At 42.5% G+C, this 20,377-nt stretch overlaps 1 protein-coding gene across 1 annotated transcript; it reads left to right on the top strand.

The window, feature by feature from the left end:
- Positions 1–13,722: 13,722 nt before the first annotated feature.
- Positions 13,723–18,508, top strand: PPP1R3C (protein phosphatase 1 regulatory subunit 3C). Its single transcript, XM_036438544.2, has 2 exons — positions 13,723–13,988; positions 16,003–18,508. Exons 1-2 carry the CDS (start codon positions 13,975–13,977, stop codon positions 16,940–16,942), a joined length of 954 nt encoding a protein of 317 aa, XP_036294437.1. The 5' UTR covers positions 13,723–13,974; the 3' UTR covers positions 16,943–18,508.
- Positions 18,509–20,377: the final 1,869 nt, after the last annotated feature.

Raw genomic sequence — 20,377 nt, 5'->3', positions numbered from 1 at the left:
AATTCTTGGAACAACCTTTCCTTCTGCAGACCCTGTTAATACTTCAGCTTCGATTATGTTAGGTCAAAATCTTTTGTGTCAATAGTTGGTATTCAGATACATTCTGCATGTGATTGGCACCACTGAGAGCTTTTAAATTGCCAGTGTCATCATATGTACAGCTGGTTGGTTAGTGGTCACCAACCTTTAGGTGACCACTGGGTTAGACGGTTGGTTAGACGGTCAGATGGTCACTGAGCCTTTTACATATATAGATAACAATAATACTTAATAATGGACATTTGTAGTTTGCAAAACTTTTTTCACATGAATGATTACACCCTCAAAACAATCTTTTTGAATTAGAAATTATTACTAATTTCATTTTGCTGTGAGTTTAAGTAACTTGTTCTGGAACAAGATCTAGTTTTAAGATTTTTTGTTTGTTTTTGTGAATATATTTTTATTGATTTCGGAGAGAAAGGAAGAGGGAGAGAGAGAGATAGAAACATCAATGGTGAGAGAGAATCATTGATTGGATGCCTCCTACACACCCCACACTGGGGATTGCACCCACAACCTAAGTATGTGCCCGCCTGGGAATTGAACTGTAACCTCCTGGTTCATAGGTTGATGCTCAGCCAGGCTAGTTTTAAGTTTTTTGATGCCAAATTCTGCACCATAGCACTCATATTCGTTTACACTCATCATCCCATTCACCATGACATCCACTGTCTATGCCTGCATGTGTCCAGATTCCAATAATTGATACTCTTGTACTTCATTTCTTGAGAGTCTCATTTAATTCAGCTGATGCAAGCAGATACTGTAGAGAAATCAGCTAATATACTCAACTTTCACTTAGCGTTAAGGTTCTACCAGAATCTCTGGTTGTAGCAACTTTAACTTAGCACATACCCATGGATTGTGGCATGAGACTATCTGAAAGTGAATTCTGAATAGCTCAGTCCTCTTTGGAATTTCCGGAGATAATTCACAAAATGTGAAATGTGAAATATCGGTTAACATGCTTCTTATCAATCACATACAATAAGGCATCCAAGATGGACAATCAAGGATAAATTGCAAATTGGGAGTCATCTGAGCCTGGGTTCAAGTCCAATAAGATGTGACTGTGGACAATCAATTTCTCTGAGCCTCAATTTTCTCATCTGTAAAATGGAGTGAATGATACTTTCACCTCCTAGGTAGGTGAATTACATGAACTAATGCTGATAACATAGTACTTGGAAAAGAGTTATGTTCTCAGGAATTACTATAGGTGATTACTTATCTTTTGAGCTGGGCCTTGGAGGATGGGTAAACTTTGGCTATGAGCAAGAACATTCTAGATAGAATATACTAGATGTACAGTACATTGCAATTGGTAAATGGGTCACTTTAGCTGGCTTATATGTGATACATTGGGGGAAGAAGGGAGTTCAGCAACCAGAATTGGGTGATCTTGCATTACTTTAAACCGTGCTGAATTTTTGTTGTTCCCTAGTTCCTCCTAGTTTTCTGGCATAATCTTGGTATCCAGTCTCAATTATTCCATAATGGCTCATCATTTGCCATCTTCATGACAAAAGTTGCCTCCTAACTGGCCTCCTTGCTTCTATTCTTGCACTTTTTCCCATCTGTGCTCTGCACAGCAGCTGTTAGAGTGACTCTTTCAATTGCAAATATGATCACCTACCTCATCTGTTTAAGCCCCCTCAATGGCTTCTATGGCACTTTGGGCAAAATCTAAAGCCCTAATTATGTTTTAAAAATTCGTTGGTGTGAGCTAGCCTCTTATTTGTCCTTTCTAGCTGTTGGTCTTCTGGCAGGAAAACAGCATAGATAAAAATGGGCAACTTGATGGGTAGTTAATAAAGAGGCTGTTTACAAGAGTGTGGGCAGGATTTGAAGAAATGACAAGGGACAGTGCAGACCTCTGGGGCTAATAAAGGCAGGAACTGTTACCATCTCTAGGTCTGAAAGACAAGTGGAGAGAGACATTACAGAGCTGACAGAATAGCTCCATGGAGAGGGTTGCTGGATGGAAGTCATGGCTGTAGGTAGAGGACTGAAACCAATGACAGCCACCTGTCAGGGTGGAAATTGAAAGAATAACACTTTGATTTCATGCTCCTCCTATTCTCTGCTCTCCTGCCAGTGCCTCTCCTTGGCCAAACCCAACCGGAAGCCAGAGGGCATGGAAGCCCAATGATGACGCAGTCCATACAGGTTAGTTTCCCAGGCAAGAGTACATTTGGAAGGTCCCTGTATAGTTCTTCTAAAGCACTTTACCTTGAAACGTGTTTCCTTCTGTTTCTCCATGCTCATCCCTTCACCTAGTTAATGCCTGCTCTTCACTCTGCTCTCAGCCTGAGTGTCACTAATTCAGGGAAGAAGCCTCTATTTATTCCAGTTTAATTCATGTCTCTTTATTATCTGCTCTCAAGCACCCTCTATTTGTCTTTCTATATGCATATTAAAATTGCATAATGATTAATTGCACAAGTATTTGTTTCAGAATAGCCTCTCTGTTAAACTGAGATCATAGGACCAAATTGATCTTTTTTTTTCCTTTTTCATCTCTAGCCCCTGAGTACAGTGGGCTCCATAGCAGAAACCCAATAAGTATTTTTTTTTAAACATAATTAACTATTTAGTACCCATGTTGTTCAGTTTTCTCATTTCTCCTTTATATGATACCCAATTTTGATGGGAACAGGTTTTGCTAACTTTTGGCATGTACTTGATATTTTAATGAGTCAATAAGACTATAGGATAGCGTCTACAATATTCGAGGCATTGATAAGTTCAAGGGAGACAAAGATGAGTAACATTTGGCACTTGCCCTCAGGAGTTCAGAGTTTAATTGGGGTGGGGGTGGGGGATAGTAATGTAACAAATAAATATCAAATAGTGCCACAAAAGCAATTCTAGATGTCTAAATAAGTTTGTCCTTGGTGCACCGAGTAGAGAACAGATCATTCTGCCTCTGTCTTTAGGGGTGGAGGAAGTTTAACATTGGACATTTGAGATGAACCTTGAAAGAAGGATAATGTTTGGCTAGATGAAGGTCTTCCAGGCAGACGAAACAGCAGGGACAAACAGGGAATGTGACACATTAAGGCATGGACTTAGGTGATCTGTGTACTTTCCACAATTAGAGGAGTACAATACTAGTTAGCAGAATTCTCCAGGGTGTTTTAAAGTCAATGGTGATTTTACACAAACAACATAGTGAGGGACAATAGCAAGGAGACTTGGGGAGGCAGAGGAGGAAGGAAACATTTGGAAGTCTACCAAAGAAAAGGGCAAGTTGGACAACAACCAGAAGGAGCAAGGGACAATCAAAGGGTGACAAATGGTTTTATAGGTAGTCAAAGTATTCCTGATGAGTTATTGCTTTGTTTTTTTCCAACATATTTTTAATTGATTTTGAGAGAGAGATGAGAGACAGAAGAGAGAGAGAGAGAGAGAGAGAGAGAGAGAGAGAGAGAGAGAGAGAGAGAGAGGAAGGAAGAAGGATTACGAGATAGAAAATCACACACCCACTTCTGGGGATTGAGCCTGCAACCTGGGCATGTGCCCTGACTGAAATAGAACCATGACCTTTTAGTTTCTAGGCTGACGCTCAACCACTGAGCCACATGGGCCAGACATGAGTTACTGCTTTAAAAACCTCAAGTCTACATTGTCCTGGTCCTGGTGTCTAACTTGTGATCTGGAAACAAGACGGCCACGTCCCTGGACAACGTGTACTCTTGCTGAGGCTCCTAAATCTGCAGCATTGGGTGGTTTTGTTGGCAGTGTCAGTGGTACTTTGGAAATAACCTTGCCCCTTGACTGCCAACTTCAGTACACTATCTCCATTTAGGATTTTTGTCAACACTCTTTTCCAGACTGTTTCTGGAAACATCTTTTGGAAATTCATGTTCTCCCCACCTGCTGATTCACGATTCACTTTGCTTAAATGTCATCTTCTCATTTTCTCTATTTGTGCAGGATTCTGAAGCCAGCAACCATAATATATATATATATATATATATATATATATATATATATATATATATATATATATATAAAATTGATTTTTTACAGAGAGGAAGGAAGAGGGATAGAGAGTTAGAAAAACCGATGAGAGAGAAACATCCATCAGCTGCTTCCTGCACACTTTCTACTGGATGTGGCCACAACCAAGGCATGTGCCCTTGACTGGAATCGAACCTGGGACCCCTCAGTTCACAGTTTGTTTATTTTTGGTAGATTTAGATTATGGGAACCCATTATAGGATTTTGTGATCAGATCTACATTTTAGATGAGTGGCAAGGGAATGGAGAAGACATGAGTTCTGAGACATACTGAGAAGGCAGCAGCAGGCAGGACTTGGTGATTAAGTATGGGAGTGAGAAGAACAGAAATGTCCAACAGAGATCTCCTGCTCAGAGCCTAGTTTCCTACCTGCAAGTGAACCAGCTAATTACTCAGATTAAGGTGTTTGCATGTGAAGTTAGGTCTTGGCAGTGAAGCCTGACCCCCTCACTTAATAGTTTGAAGCCTTCTTTAATCATTTCCCAACTGAGTCTCATCTGTAAGATGAAATAATAATCAAAGTGGCTCCTCAGGGGTTTTTAATAATGATTAAATGAAATAAAATATAGGAAACAATTTGTAAAGTTGAAAGGACCAATTGCATACAAAAAGTTATTGTTCAAATACTGCCCCCGTCATCTTTACCAATCAAATCTTGCATTTCTATTTGTAGTTTGCAAAACATGAACCTCCTCCAGTAGCAACCATAGAGAAGACTAATTCTATAAATAGCATCCAAACACTTTGGATTTGAGGGTGGGGTAGGGTAGAAGCAAGATAAGAGAAATCACCTTTTGTTTTGTGTTAAGCACTAGCCTTCCATTCTTTTGAATGCAATAGCATTTCATTTAAAAGGAACATTATAATGTACCAATATTGTAGCCAGTGATTATGTCATAAATATCTGAAAGGACTTAACAGTGCTGGTCACATGGTTTGTTCTTAATGATGCTCATTTTATTCCTTCTGTCCTTTCTTTAGAAAGAAAAACTTCTCTTTTAATCACTAATTGTCTGAGCTCAAAAACATAATGCCATAACAAAAGCTCAACAATGTACACAGAAAAGAAAGTCCTAATGCTTAGATGCCCAAAATCATCATTTTCAACTATAGGAGGTGGTTTTTTGGTTTTTTTTTTTAATAAGAAAAGTGAGAGAATCTGAAATGTTTTATTTATCTATTGGCAGTCTCAAATAATTGCCAGTGTAACAGTTCATTTTTTTTTAAAAAAAGTAATGTCTCCCTAAGAAAGAGTAAACAAGACTTGGCAAAAGTGGGTTTTGCAATGTGTTTTTAAAGTCGTGGCTGACATTCTGGAGGATTTACTACATTTCAGACAAAATATTCAAGCCCTAGTGAAAATAGTTGAGTTGATAGGATCTGGGAAATTGCTCCAAATGGAGCTTTCACCACTTCCTAGGCCTGCAGCAGCTACACAGAAATAGTTCTCTAATACACACAAAACTCTGGCTCTGGCTATAATCTGATTTCTCTCTCCATGGTTAAGGGAGATAATACAGCATCATTAAGGGAGAAATAAAAGAAGGGAATAAAGGGGCAAGTGGTTATTAATGGTTATGTTCAGAGTTGGGGGCGGGGTAATGTGATGTGTTTGTGTATATGGTGGAGACGGGGGATGATTTGGTAGAGGAGAAGTTTAATTTTGTCACTTATGAACGAAAATGTTGTAATACCTTAAATATGGGGGAATCTGTTTCAGTTTGGATTCCTTCTGCCTAAAGTGCTTTAAAATTCCTTCAATAGCCACAGTTCACAGCTGAGTCCAGAAACCATGTGACAAAGCAGAAACATGCCTGTCTCTAGACAGAATGAGCCTGACAAGTACAGTGGTTAGACAGAGAGCTGCTACGTCTCAGAAGCTCTTGAGCTTTCAAGCTAAGAATGAATGCAAAGTCACAATAATTTAGAATGCTAAGGTTTAGCACCGTGGTCGGCAAACTGCGGCTTGCGAGCCACATGCAGCTCTTTGGTCCCTTGAGTGTGGCTCTTCCACAAAATACCTTAGCCTGGGCAAGTCTATTTTGAAGAAGTGGCGTTAGAAGAAGGTTCAGTTTAAAAAATTTGGCTCTCAAAAGAAATTTCAGTTGTTGTACTATTGATATTTGGCTCTGTTGGTTAATGAGTTTGCCGCCCATTGGTTTAGCAAAATATGGGACTGAGCCTGGCCTGTGTGGTTCAGGGGTTGAGTGTGAAACTATGAACCAGGAGGTCAGGGTTCATTCCCGGTCAGGATTCCATTCCCATTCAGGGCACATGTCCAGATTGCAGGCTCGGTCCCGGTAGGGGCATGCAGGAAGCATCCAATCAATGATTTTTCTCTCATCATTGATGTTTCTATCTCTCTCTCCCTCTTTCTTCCTCTCTAAAACCAATTAATTTTTTTTTTTTTTTAAATGGGACTGAGACTAGATGTATGCACTATGGCTGGGAGAGCAATGAGAACATGTTCAGAATATCAGACGCACTCAGCACAGACAAATGGCATGAATATGGAGAAACTACAGCAACTTGGAGATGTACTTATGAACATGTGAGAATAATTTCTCCCCTACAGTTAGATTATTTCATTCATTCCTCATTTGTTTCGTAGCACTCAGAGCTCTAATTTTGTTTAAGAAAAGTCCAGAGATTCTCTCTCCTTTGACCCTTTCCCCCAACACCCCCAGCTAGAATCCTCCCCTCTGGCCACACTGCTCTCTTTGCAGTTCCCCTCCACGTCCTGGTCCTCTTTGGCCATCCTGGCCCTGAGACCTTGCCTTTCTCTAAAGTCCTGAAGCACTTGTAGCAAATGTGTATAATATTCACAAGACCCACTCGCCACTCAACCACCCTGGTACGATTACTTGCCTTTCTATCTCTACATCTCAACAGATTATTAGAGAGACCATGAGTGCCATCTTTTGTTTATTTCCCCTTCTGTCTCCTTCCTTAACCCAGCTGAGCCACCTCATAGGTCTCAAGTGTCTCGCACTTTCTTTTACCACTTACTGTAGGTAACAACAGTCGTGCCTTCGTGCCTGGGGCAGATTGCTCTCTTGCAGGGATGTTTTTAAAAGTAGGGTATATGAGGCAAAAACTAAAAAAATTTCAGGCAATGAAAATTACACTGGTTAATTCCCTCAGTGCAAACCGAATGACGAATAGCATCGTTTAACTCAGGAACACTTTTTTTTTTTAATCTGCAAAAAGTTTTATTGTTTCATTTGGTCCAATGCATGGGAGAGGTCTCCAGGGTGGTAAAAGGTTGCCTAGCAGTTTCCAGGAGAGGCTCAGGCAAAAGCCAGACACCAGAGGAATGCAGAGGGGCCCCTCAAAGGTCTCTGAGCCCCAAAGGCTCCTCAGCATGTTGGAGAGTGAGCCTCACCCAGCCCAGCCTGGGGCCGGCCAGCTTTGCAGGTGAGCCAGGTGTCTCCCATCTTCTTCTTGAGTTCACCTCTCGCCCCGGAAGTGGTTCTCCCGGAAGTAAGTCACAAGCGGAGGGGCTGCGCTGGTAGAACCAGGGCCTGCAGCTCCCGAAGGGCCTGGTCAGTTCCTCTCCAGGGCCAGGACGGCCTCCAAGGCGCCCTGAGTGTTACCCCCTCGTCTTGGGGAGGCTCAGCATGTCTTGGAGAGAATGCGGCCGCCGTGCTGGTTTTGCAACTTTAAGGGCCGCTCAGCGCCCTCTGCTTCTTCTCTACCAACTCGGGAAGCAGTGGGAGAGGTAGGTGGGCGCCTGTGGATGCAGGCCGGAGGGTTGGCGGCAGCCTCCCCCTCGGTGGGATAATTCTGATGGCTTTGGGAGCTCCTGGTTGTTCAGCAGCAGGAGTTAAGAAATGTGGTGTAGGCTGGTCTTGGAGGCTGAGGATGGCTGAGGTGGTTCTGAAGATGTGGTCTGGAGAGGAGGTTGGAGAGGGGTCAGAGGCTGGAAGAAGGGGTGTCTCTGAGTATGCTCTGTCCAAACACTGTTGAGATAAGAGACAAATCCGGGACAGCCGAGGGCACTGCATTAGCAACACTTAATTTTCTCTCTTGCTCTCCGGGATTATGTCCTATGAAAAGAATGATGGGCTGCTGCCACCATTTCAATTCTGGTCTGTCTTACTCTCTCATTGGTTGAATCCCAATGATTCTTATCTAAATGCCCTAACAAGGTCATACTCCACCTTCTTAAAATTTCTTTCCATTTTGCTGGCTTTCCCAAATCTCACTTCTTCCTTTCTGGATTTCTCTGGGCTTCTATAGAGCATCCTTTTGGTCTTGGTAGGTACCAGTGTGGTGCTTGTCAGAGCAACTCACCCTTGCAGCATGCACTCTATAGGGGTTTAAAACTTGATCCTACTGTCCGCTAGCTGTGTGACCTTGTACAAGTTACTTAAACTTGTAAGACGATCTCAGCTTCCTCATCTGTAAAATGGGGATAGTCATTATGGCCTCTACCTCACAGGATTCTTATAAATATTACATGAGTTTATATTTGTAAAGTGTTTAAAGCAGTGCCTGGCCCAAAATAAGCAGCTGTGCATGTGTATTTGAATTAATACCCCCTCACCTTATATTGTGTTCCCATCCAACATTGCTAAGAAAGGAAGAAGGAATTAGTATATGAGCTTACTATTCACCGAGACATGTAAACTGGCTCTTCTCTGCTCTTAAAAGTAGAAATTCCTTTTAATCAAAATGAATAGTTTTCAACCTCATGGACTCTACATTGTGGGGTATGAAGGTTAGTTATGAGGTTCATCCCATTACTGCTAATTGTGGTTAAAGTATAACATTTAAAAAAATATATATATTTTATTGATTTTTTACAGAGAGGAAGGGAGAGAGATAGAGAGCTAGAAACGTCGATGAGAGAGAAACATCGACCAGCTGCCTCTTGCACACCCCCTACCGGGGATGTGCCCGCAACCAATGTACATGCCCTTGGCCGGAATCGAACCTGGGACCTTTCAGTCTGCAGACCGACGCTCTACCACTGAGCCAAACCGGCTTTGGCTAAAGTATGACATTTTAATATAAATATAAGATTGAATCCTCAAGCACTCTCTTGACTGGGCATGAAAAAAAGAGGGCAAGGTTGCAGAAAATGAATTGGCAACTTTGGAATCCCCAGGGTGTTTCCCGTAAGGGCAGGTCTCTGGTGACATGTTGGGCAAATGCTGTAAGAGACCCACTTGTGTAAGCCATGCATCCTTAGCCCTTGTTAGTAGCTCCTTAAAATGTCCCTTGGGTATTTCATTACTTCAAACTTGGGTTTTTGTAATAAAAATTATAATGTCCGTAAGGTCAAAGGGCTGTGACGTATGAGTCCTTGAAACCCCTGGCATGGCTGGGAATACTGCACGGATCAATAAGCCCTCACTGCCTGAGCCAGTCTGGCTCAGTGGATAGAGCATCTGCCTGTGGACTGAAGGATTTGATTCTGGTCAAGAACACGTACCTCAGTTGCAGGCTTGATCCCCAACCCTGGTCAGGGTGTGTGTGGGAGGCAACCGATCGATATGTCTCTCTCACATTGATGCTTCTCTCCCTCTCTATCTCCCCTGAGAGGGCAAGGCGGGGTGAGGCTAAGTCCTGACTCCATTTTGTACTGTGGGGCAGGGCGGAACTATCCTCCATTTTGTGTAACTGGACCCTAGCCCTCACCCAACCAATCAGGGTCAGCCAAAGCAGTGACATCACCACCCCTATAAAACCCATTGAACTGTTGAAATTTGCTCTCTCTTCCGCCACACTGTCGGTATGAGTGGAACAGAGCTCATACTGGCATGGAATTCAGGCTTTCTGCAATTACATCGGACTCGGCTCCCTGGTGGTCCTTGGGGATCACAAATCTGGGCGTGACATCTCCCTTCTTCTACTTTCTAAAATCAATGGAAAAATATCTTTGGGTGAGGATTAACAATACATCAATAGATAAACCCTCACTGGTAGATTTATTGTCAAGATGGGTAGAACAAAGTATTGCCAAACCACAATTGGAGAAAACATACAAGTAATAATAAAACTCCCCACAATTCCTAGCCCACTTCTTCACTGTTGCAACTCCTAAGAACACTGATTCCATCCCAATTCCTCTCATTCCATAAAGGTGGTAAGAACCCGCAAGTGAGGAGGGTGTAATTATGCTAAGTAAAATAATTCAGATGGAGAAAGACAAATTCTGTATGATCTCACGTATATGTGGAATCTAAAATAAAGCAAAACAGACTTATAGGAAACAGAAAATAGTGGTTACCAGGAACTGGTGGTGGGGAAATGGGGAAATGAATATGAACTTTGGGGGATATTGAACTTTGATCTTTGGGGCATCTAATGTACAAAATGGTTAATAATAAATACTGTATTATATACTTCAAAGTTGCCAAGATTTGTTTGTCACAGTCTCACAAACAACTTTCCTGTCCTTAGGTAATGCTCTGGTGCTAATGGTTTTACTATATCTAAGTGTATCATTATTAATACATTGTACACCGTAAATGTAAACAATGGTATATGTCAATTAGATCTCAATAAAGCTGGGGGGGAAAAGTCGTGAGGGACCCGTTTAGAGGTTTATTGAGTGTTGACACCTATTAGGTGAGAGCCCTGTTTGCGGATCTATTTTGACTTCAGAGAGAGTGGCTTTTGTGGCATCAGTCAGCACCAGGGGGCAGGAGAGAAAGTGGCATGAATGGAAACAAGGGCAAACTCACAAGGACTGTGTGGATAAATGACACGGTCCTACCTAAGAGGTAGGCTATACTTGTTACTTACATCTGAAAGGTTTAATGTCCTTTAAAAGGATTTCTTAATCACAGAAGTCCATGTTCAATGTAGAAAAATTTAAAAACACAGAGAAGCAATTTCCTAATTTGTGAATCTCACCATTAAAAAATAAGCACTGTGGGGGGCAATGTTAAAATATGTACACAGATAATAATTTAATTTAAAAAAGTGTAAGAATATATATATATATATATATATATATATATATATATATATATATAAAAGAAAAATAAATAAATAAGTAAATAAGCACTGTTAAAATTTTGGTAGAGCATATTTTGTTCCCTATGTATGCATTCCCTTACCTTCAAGTGGGATCATAATATGCTCTTATTATTCTATGTTTCTCATAACTTAAATGGATAATACCCACTTTTTAAGCTCAACATATGGTAATGAGTAGAGGAGAAAACTCTACCCAGTGTTCTAATTTTGGCTCTGACCTAACCAGCCTCTGGCAAGCAGCACAACCTCTCTGAGTTTTAGATTCCTCATCTGTGAAATGAAGACTTTGAAGCCAATGCTACCTAAGGCATCTTCCACCTCCATCATTCTAATTGCTGATGAGTAATTAAAGGAAGGCAGTGTGGTGCAGTGGTTATTGCTCTGGCATCGGCTAGATTTTAATCCAAGCTCTACTTGTGAGGTTGTGGGCAGATCTTGACCTCTAAATGACTCATTATTGTTCCTCTAAAACGGGACTAATAGACCTAGCTGGTTTGGCTCAGGGGACAGAGGGATGGCCTGTGGACTGAAGGGTTAGATTCTATTCAAGGGCACATGCTGGGGTTGCATGCTCCATTCTTAGTAGGGGTTGTGCAAGAGGCATCCTGTCAATGATTCTCTTTCATTATTGATGATTCTATCTCTTCCTCCCTTTCCCTTCTTCTCTGAAATCAATAAAAATATATTTAAAAAAATAAATAAAATGGTACCAATAATAATGCACAGTACTGAGGGTTGTTGTGAAAATTAAAAAGATAAGACATAAAACACTTAGAACAGTGTTCAACAAGCATTTATCAGTAGCTCTTACTAGTACCTCAGCTCAAGTTCTGGCCTCCTGTGGTGACAGTGAAAATTAATACTAAGGAGTGGAGGACCGGCCAGGACTGATGATGTGGGTTGAATACCTGTGCTGGGCACTGGGCTGAATTTTCTCATCTTCACAATCTTACGTAATCCTCAGAACAACTTTACTATCTATCTGCACGTACAGGTGCGAAAATTGAGTCTACACGTGCCTGGGTTCGTGTAGCTGGTGAGTGTCAGACCCAAAGAATACACGCTTTCAGCTAGCTTTGACTGACTGAGGGGCTAGTGAACTGCTCTAGTTGGATGTTTCATTGCACAACTCAAGCCCAGGCATTTTAGTATCTTTCCCAGTGATACTTGGCAGGTATTTCTTTTTCTTCATTTTAATCACGCCACTTGAATAATTCCAGTTTGACAGTTACTTAAAAGACACAAGGGATTTTGTATTTTTAAAAAAATATATTTTATTGATTTTTTACAGAGAGGAAGGGAGAGAGATAGAGAGCTAGAAACATCGATGAGAGAAACATTGACCAGCTGCCTCTTGCACACCCTCTACTGGGGATGTGCCCGCAACCAAAGTACATGCCCTTGACCGGAATTGAACCTGGGACCTTTCAGTCCACAGACCAACGATCTACCGCTGAGCCAAACCAGTTCCGGCGGATTTTGTATTTTTTAACTCACCCTGGATATTTAAGTTAATAGAAGATGCGAGTTTCATAAAAAAGAATTCATCAGCGACTTAGAAATATAATTTTATGGTTGTAGCTGATGGTCTAAAGACTCCCCAAACCAAACAAAATAACAAAACTTCAGCAAAAGTAACTGGCTCGCAGAGTCGTGTAACTGAAGAGTGTGGTATTTTAACATTTTGGTTACCAGAAAACTGTCTTAAGGAGAGTCAGCTTTAATTCTGATTTCCTGCCGAAGGAGGGCCAAGCGGAGTCCAGGGATTTGGGCTGGCCACTGGCTCTGTGGCTGACCAGCGATATGAGCTGTAGGCCATTTCATTTCTGGCTTTAGTGTTCCCTTCCAGGGAGACAAACTGAAGACTTAGATAGAAATACCAAGTGCCTTCTACATAAACGCCACCTCCCTTTTATGGGGCTGGCAGGCTTAATTAGCGATATGTGTAGAGAAAGGTTCCTTCCTGGCAGCCTTCAGTACCAGGGGTGCATTTATGGATCCCCTCTAAGCAAAACATATGCAGCCAACTTCTTGCTCTGGCTGAGGTGCGGGAGAAGATGCAAACATGTGATACCTTAATCAATAAAGAAATTTAAAAAAAGAATGCACCTAGCAGTGAACAAGATAAACATTTCAAATAACATATGCCTGGGGACAGAGCCCCAGCTTTCTGGGCTCAGATTTAACTGTGCACAGACATCTTGAGACTCTCAAGGCATTTCCTTCCCTCCCAGCAGCCGGGGCACAGCTGGGGCTGAGCTGGGGTTGAGCTCCGGGCTGAACTGGGGCAGAGCTGGGGCTGAGCTGGGGCTGAGCTGGGGCTGAGCTGGGGCTGAGCTCCGGGCTGAGCTGGGGCTGAGCTGGGGCTGAGCTCCGGGCTGAGCTGGGGCTGAGCTGGGGCTGAGCTCCGGGCTGAGCTGGGGCAGAGCTGGGGCAGAGCTGGGGCTGAGCTGGGGCTGAGCTCCGGGCTGAGCTGGGGCTGAGCTGGGCTGAGCTGGGGCTGAGCTCCGGGCTGAGCTGGGGCTGAGCTGGGGCAGAGCTGGGGCTGAGCTGGGGCAGAGCTGGGCTGAGCTGGGGCTGAGCTGGCGCAGGCCGGGCCTCGGGGAGGTTTGCGGCTTTCTCCCCGGCCGGCCCCCGCCCCCGCTCCCGGGGACCTCCGTCAGCCGGCAGCGCGCACCGGGCGGAGGCAGCACCACGGCGGTCACGTACTCCGGAGAGGGCTCGGCCCCAGGCGGGCGCTGGTTGGCCGCGGGCTCGGGCCACGTGGTCAGCAGCAGATAAGGGGCCTCTCGGAAGCCGCACCCGCAATCCACAGGAGTTATTGCCCGGCTGGGACAGCTGGGAGCCAGGCTCGAACCTGCACAGGCAGCCAGAACCGGCTCTCTTTGGGTCCCACGCCGCTCCTCTGCCTCATGAGCTGCACCAGGTAGGTTGGCTGCAGACTTGCGCCCCAGGGCACGGGGGTGCGGGCCGGTGCGGGGTGGTTGGGGCTGCGCTTTTCTTCTGTCCGCTCTGCAGACCCCGCGGGAGGGCATGTTGAACCTTTGCTGAGTGGAATCTAGCAGTGGGAGGCCTCGGAGGCATCTAGATTTGCTCGGTACTCCTTAAGTGGAGCTGATTTTGGTAACCCGCATCCTAAACCAGAAACTGTCTTGAAAGTCAGCTGTAGCTCTGATTCCCTTATGGATTGCGACTGTCTTCTCTTGGTCCCGCACAAAGGCCCCAAGGACTCCTCATTCGAGGGGACAGCACTTTGACGTCTCTGCTTGGGTCGGTTAGCTTGGGGAGAAAGCTACAGGACCGTATTTGCATTCATTTGTCGTCCTCCACTCATCACGGTTTGCCACAGCAAACTCAGCGGCCGAATTTGAGCAAATGCTGATTTTTGAACTCTTGGCCAGGATTTAAAATTTCGGGGAAATGGCTAAATTTTAAAACTGCCTTTCTATACGTGCAAGAAATAAAACTACAAAAACAAACCCACAAGACAAACCTCCCCACAAAACCATCTTAGATGGCTTCTTCCTCAGACACGTTTAGCAGACTTCTCTAAAAAGCCTTCCTGTGAAGGATTGTTAGACTAACAAAAACAGCTTTAGATTTTATTTTTTTCGAAGTTTATAGGTCTTCCAGAAAAACCCCAGGACCGATAAAATAAATCCTGTGAAGGAACTTTTATTATCTATTTTGGGATAACGACCATTTGCCTGCTTGCTTAGAGCAGTCGTGAAGAGTTACTAAGAAATGTCATGTACAGTATACATACACCTCTTATCTGTAAGGCTAGGATAGGGAAGAAAAAATCCATATGCTTGGCAATACATACCGAGGGCTAAGGGCCAGGGGAAAAATCCTACTTGAGGGGCACTTCTTAATTTAATATTGCTGAGCACAGTTTTGTTTAAATTTATAAATAATTTTATCTTTCTCCTTATAATATTTATTGCCCAAACATTAGTAAATGCCCCAAAAGTACAAAAACAAAAACAGATCACCTACAATTCTATCACCCAGAGATAATTAACTTTTTGGTGTATTTCCTATTAATATTTTTGATAGTAATATGTTTATATATGTAATATATATTAAAGTAGTTCAGTTTTCAGGTTTTCAGCTTTTCCCATTTAAATGTGTCTTTTCATAGATGTCTTTGTACATGAAACATAGATTGTGTGAAGTTTTTAAGTGCATTAAATGCATTGCTGGGTTGCATTTCAGTCGCTTAAGAGGCAGAGCATGCTAATCCAAGTTCAGAGATAATTCTCTGACTTCACTCTTTCTAGCCTTCTCACAAAACGGTTCCAGGAGAACTTTTTTTTTTTTTTTTTTTTTTTTTTTTTTTTCAAGCATGTTACCTTTTCAGAGACATATAATCAATTCAATAGCAAAATGAGGAAAGCAGCCAGAGGAAGCACAGAGTCTTATGGCTCCAGAACCTGTCTGGTCATTAACATCACCATAAGCTTTAAGAACATATGTAACTCCTTGTCCCCAATCACAGAGGTTCTGCCTTAGTGACTCTAAGTTCCCAGATTCTGCATTAAAGAAAAAGAAAGAAAACCAACTCGTTAGGCCATTGTGACCAGACAGGTCTGAAAAGCACTGGTTGGGAACAGAGCCAATGGTTTTTAAAGCTGCATTAGAGATGGTAATCTCTAATAATCTTAATCCTTTTATGTCTCAGATGCGGAATCTGAGACTCCCCAAGTGTTGAAAGCAGTTAACCCACGGCCTTGTGGCCAGTCAATGGTAGAATCAAACATAGAACGCAGATCTGATTATAATACTGTTTTCTCTTCATACATATGACAGCACCTCCCTGATACGTACTGTGCAGGCCATAAGTTAGCCAATACAAAATAGTATGTGTGTATTTGGGAGCAGGGGAAGAGTATTCTAGATCCAGGTGATAAATACCCTTTTTTCTTCTTCTATTCCAGAATGATTCAGGTTTTAGATCCACGGCCTTTGACAAGTTCAGTCATGCCAGTGGATGTGGCCATGAGGCTCTGCTTGGCTCATTCCCCACCTCTGAAGAGTTTCTTGGGCCCATATGATGACCTCCGTCGAAGAAATTTTGTCAACAAATTAAAGCCTCTGAAACCGTGTCTCAATATAAAACAGGAAGCCAAATCACAGAACGACTGGAAGAGTCCACACAACCAGCCCAAAAAGCGGGTCGTGTTTGCAGATTCCAAGGGCCTCTCCCTCACCGCCATCCACGTCTTCTCTGACCTCCCCGAAGAACCAGCGTGGGATCTCCAGTTTGATCTCTTGGACCTTGATGACCTGTCCTCTGGCTTGAAGCTCCATGAGGAGAAAAATTTGATTTTAGACTTCCCTCAGCCTTCAATCGATTACCTGAGTTTTCGGAGCCACTTCCAGAAGAATTTTGTGTGTCTGGAGAACTGCTCTCTTCAAGAGCGAACAGTGTCTGGGACTGTGAAGGTAAAAAACGTGAGCTTTGAGAAGAAGGTCCAGATCCGTATTACCTTTGATACTTGGAAAAACTACACCAATGTGGACTGTGTCTACATGAAGAATGTGTATGGTGGCTCAGACAGTGACACGTTCTCGTTTGCTATTGACTTACCCTCCGTCATTCCAACTGAGGAAAAAATTGAGTTCTGCATTTCTTACCAGGCTAACGGGCAGGTCTTCTGGGACAACAATGAGGGTCAGAATTATAGAATTGTTCACGTGCAATGGAAACCTGATGGCGTTCAGACGCAGATGGCATCCCAGAACTGTGCATTCTACCAGGTGCCCCCCAAGACTGAGTTAGAGTCAACCATCTTTGGCAGTCCGAGACTGGCCAGCGGGCTCTTCCCAGAATGGCAGAGCTGGGGGAGAATGGAGAACTTTGCCTCTTATCGATGAATTAAGCAACCTAGTAAATTGTCTGGACCTGTCATGTTCCCCATGTACTTCTAGGTCTTTTATATAATGCTCAATATTAGGAAGTCCTGGCTACTTTCCTTCTGTAGGTTTAGGTTTGAGCTTTGAGACCTGGCTACAAAAAAAAGATAGCCACTTGGAGAATTTAGTGTTGGGGTCTATATGGATGCTGCTGCCCAACTTCGCTATTATCATGTAATAGCCTGGAATCCTGTTTTTATCAAAGTGATACTTTTTCAATGCCATTTCTCCTTCCCTCTCAATTCATTAGCTTTCACATTGGGCAAGGAAAGGTTGAAGAGGGGCAGTTGATGGTGAAGGAAAGCTGTGCTAATGGTATGAGGAACGTCTGGTAAAGTGTTCACAAAGGACTCTAGTTTGAGTCAGAGTAGGAGTGGGAGGTCTGATACTTAACTGTTGGTGAGAAATGCAAGATTATTTTGTGTTTTTAAGTTGGTTCTGCAGTTCTCCCCCAGGGAAGTAATTTGTATTCGGGAGAAAAAGATCCAGTCTATGTGTTCTTGTGGAGAAAAACCAAACAAGCTTTAGGGGGTGTTGGGTGGTATTGAAGAAAGGTGAATTATAACTCTGGAGAATCAAGATTTTAAGGGAAGCCTTTCTATTCAGACATGATTGATCAAAAACCATGATTTGGGGAAAGGTTAGGCAAATCTGGTTTTGCAGTCATAATATAATAAGTGACCTTGCTTGTGATCAAGGCATCATGCTTGAGTTCTCAGTAGAGGATGCTGCTTAACCAAAAAATAACAACAACAACAACAAACAAAAACATGCCATCACCAGTGGCTAACCACTTGTAGGGACTCCATCATGTCCAAGGTAGCTCTTTGCAAGTGCCTTGATGAAACCAGAATACTGTAGTTGCTTATCCCAAATATCTGAAGGGTCATCTGATAACTCACGAGTGCTTGGCCTCATAAAAAGGTCCACTCTGTGTATACTGGCATTCCTCCTGCACTACTGTTGTGTCTTCGAGAGTGTTGTCAGTGTATGTACAACTCACATCCTTCATATTGAAGGTGACTTAACGTTTCCACTACACTTTTTCGATGTGATGTTGGAAGTGAGGACTGACACTGATTCTCAATTCAAGAATCCGGTACCTTGCACATAAAAGTAGCATTCTTTTTCATGCCTATATCTGTCTTGTTGTTTTAAAAGTCTTTATACCAATTTCTTTGAAGTCAAAACATATTTTTTAAGTGGATGTGAATTGTTTTGGATATGTTGTAATATATTTGTCTTGAGGTATGCATAAATCCATCCTGTAAGATCTCAAGGACAGTAGTCCCTAAATGTTTGCTTCCATCACTTATGCATGTCCATTGCAAGGTGTTCAGAGAATGTAGTTAATTCTAACATGTGTGGTCTGCCGTGCTGAAAAGTGCTATTGGAATAACTCTGCTGTGACAGTATTTGAAGTTTGGTTAGCACCCACAATTTTTCTACTCTAAATGTTTCACTCTCCTATAGCTATCTTCATGAACTTCTCACTTTAAGAATAAAAGTGTTTGACATAAGATCAAAGTGTGTTTTCTTTTTCAATGTCATATTTAAGTAAGAAACCATGAACTGAAATTCTCCTGTTTAGTTTAAGGATAACTGAACGAGGTTAGTTTGGGTCACCTGAGGGTATTCAGAAGTCCCCAGGCTTGTTGTGGGTGATATCCTACTACCTGATCTTGGGGGATGGGGTCCAGGGACAGTGCTGGGACTGTCCCCCAGACTATCACTGTTTGTGCTGACTTTTCATCATACATTCTCTGCTGGGTCAGGGTTATTTTGGGACCACTTCTTAGCATTAAGATGGGGTAGGAGATGGTGTGGAGAGGACTAGAATGGCTTCTATCTCTTGAGCTCCAGCACCTTCCTGAAGGGGCAGAGCTTGGAGCTGCTCAGAGGCATAGTAGGGGGCCGTGGCTTCAGCTCCTTGGGGCGAGAGGCAGCAGGTCTGTGGACATCAGTTTATTTTCACTTGGCTAACATTCCAGAAAGAGCTTCTGCACAGTGTCTCTTAAATGTAAGGGGAAATAAACGACCAGCCTACTGAAAAGCCACATTATGAAAAACAAATTATATCATGTCATAACATCCTTTTCTTCAGAAGTTGTAAACTATAGGCCTGTAGGCTGTATCTGGCTGCAGATGTATTTTATTTGACACAAGGTATTTTGTTTTTCTTTTTTGCTTTTTAAAAAATCAGATTTTATTGCCAAGGTTAAACTATCAACACACCACATTTATTAAAAATCTAATATTTTTTTCCCCTTAGAAAATTTGCCAGATCTTTCTTCATGGTGACAACTACCCAGAATTGAATAGTAGCTGCCCCTTTAGATGAGGCACATGTCCCTACATGGGACATCTGACTTATGTTGTCACCGTTCCCACCAGCTGCTTCATTCTCTTAGATTATCTGCCTGACCTTTCTGGCATTGGAGGTCATTACCCTTATTATTTTTCCCTCTGGCTCTCTATTCTCGCTGATGGTTGGGTGAAAGAGAACACACTCCATGGGATAGAAAAAATCAAATGGGAGTGTAACTTTGAAGATATGGGACTCCAATGCCTAACTTTTATTTATCTATTTATTTATTTTTAATATATCTTATTGATTTTTTACAGAGAGAAAGGGAAAGAGAGAGTTAGAAACATCGATGAGAGAGAAACATCGATCAGCTGCCTCCTGCACACCCCCTTCTGAGGATGTGCCCACAACCAAGGTACATACCCTTGATCAGAATCGAACCTGGAACCTTTCAGTCCACAGGCTGATGCTCTATCCACTGAGCCAAACCGGTTTTGGCCCAATGCCTAACTTTTTTTTTTTTTAATTGTATTTATTTTTTATGTTTTCATTGATTTTTAAAAATTTAATAAATCTTTATTGTTCAGATTATTACAATTGTTCCTCTTTTTGACCTCCCCCATAACTCCCCTCCACCTGGTTCCCACCCCACCCTCTGCCCTTACCTTTCTCCCAATGTCTTCATCCATAGGTGTACAATTTTTGTCCAGTCTCTTCCTGCACCCCCCACAACTTTTCCCCTGAGAATTTTCAGTCCACTCCCTTTCTAAGCCCCTAATTCTATTATATTCACCAGTTTATTCTGTTCATCTGATTTTTAATTCACTTGATTTTTAGATTCACTTGTTGATAGATATGTACTCTGTTTTCCCAAAAATAAGACAGTGTCTTATATTAATTTTTGTTCCCGAAGATGCGCCAGATCTTATTTTCAGGGGATGTCTTATTTTTCCATGCGCTAGGTCTTATTCTTGGAGAATGTCTTATTTTCGGGGAAACACGGTATTTGTTGATCATAATTTTTATCTTTACCTTTTTCTTCTTCTTCCTCTTAAAGAATACCTTTCAGCATTTCAGAGTCCTGAGTG

Source organism: Pipistrellus kuhlii, unplaced genomic scaffold (assembly GCF_014108245.1).
Source record: "Pipistrellus kuhlii isolate mPipKuh1 unplaced genomic scaffold, mPipKuh1.p scaffold_m20_p_15, whole genome shotgun sequence".
Classification (NCBI taxonomy): Eukaryota; Metazoa; Chordata; class Mammalia; order Chiroptera; family Vespertilionidae; genus Pipistrellus; species Pipistrellus kuhlii.
Note: the sequence above shows the minus strand (reverse complement) of the source record. Positions and strands in the feature narration are given on the sequence as shown.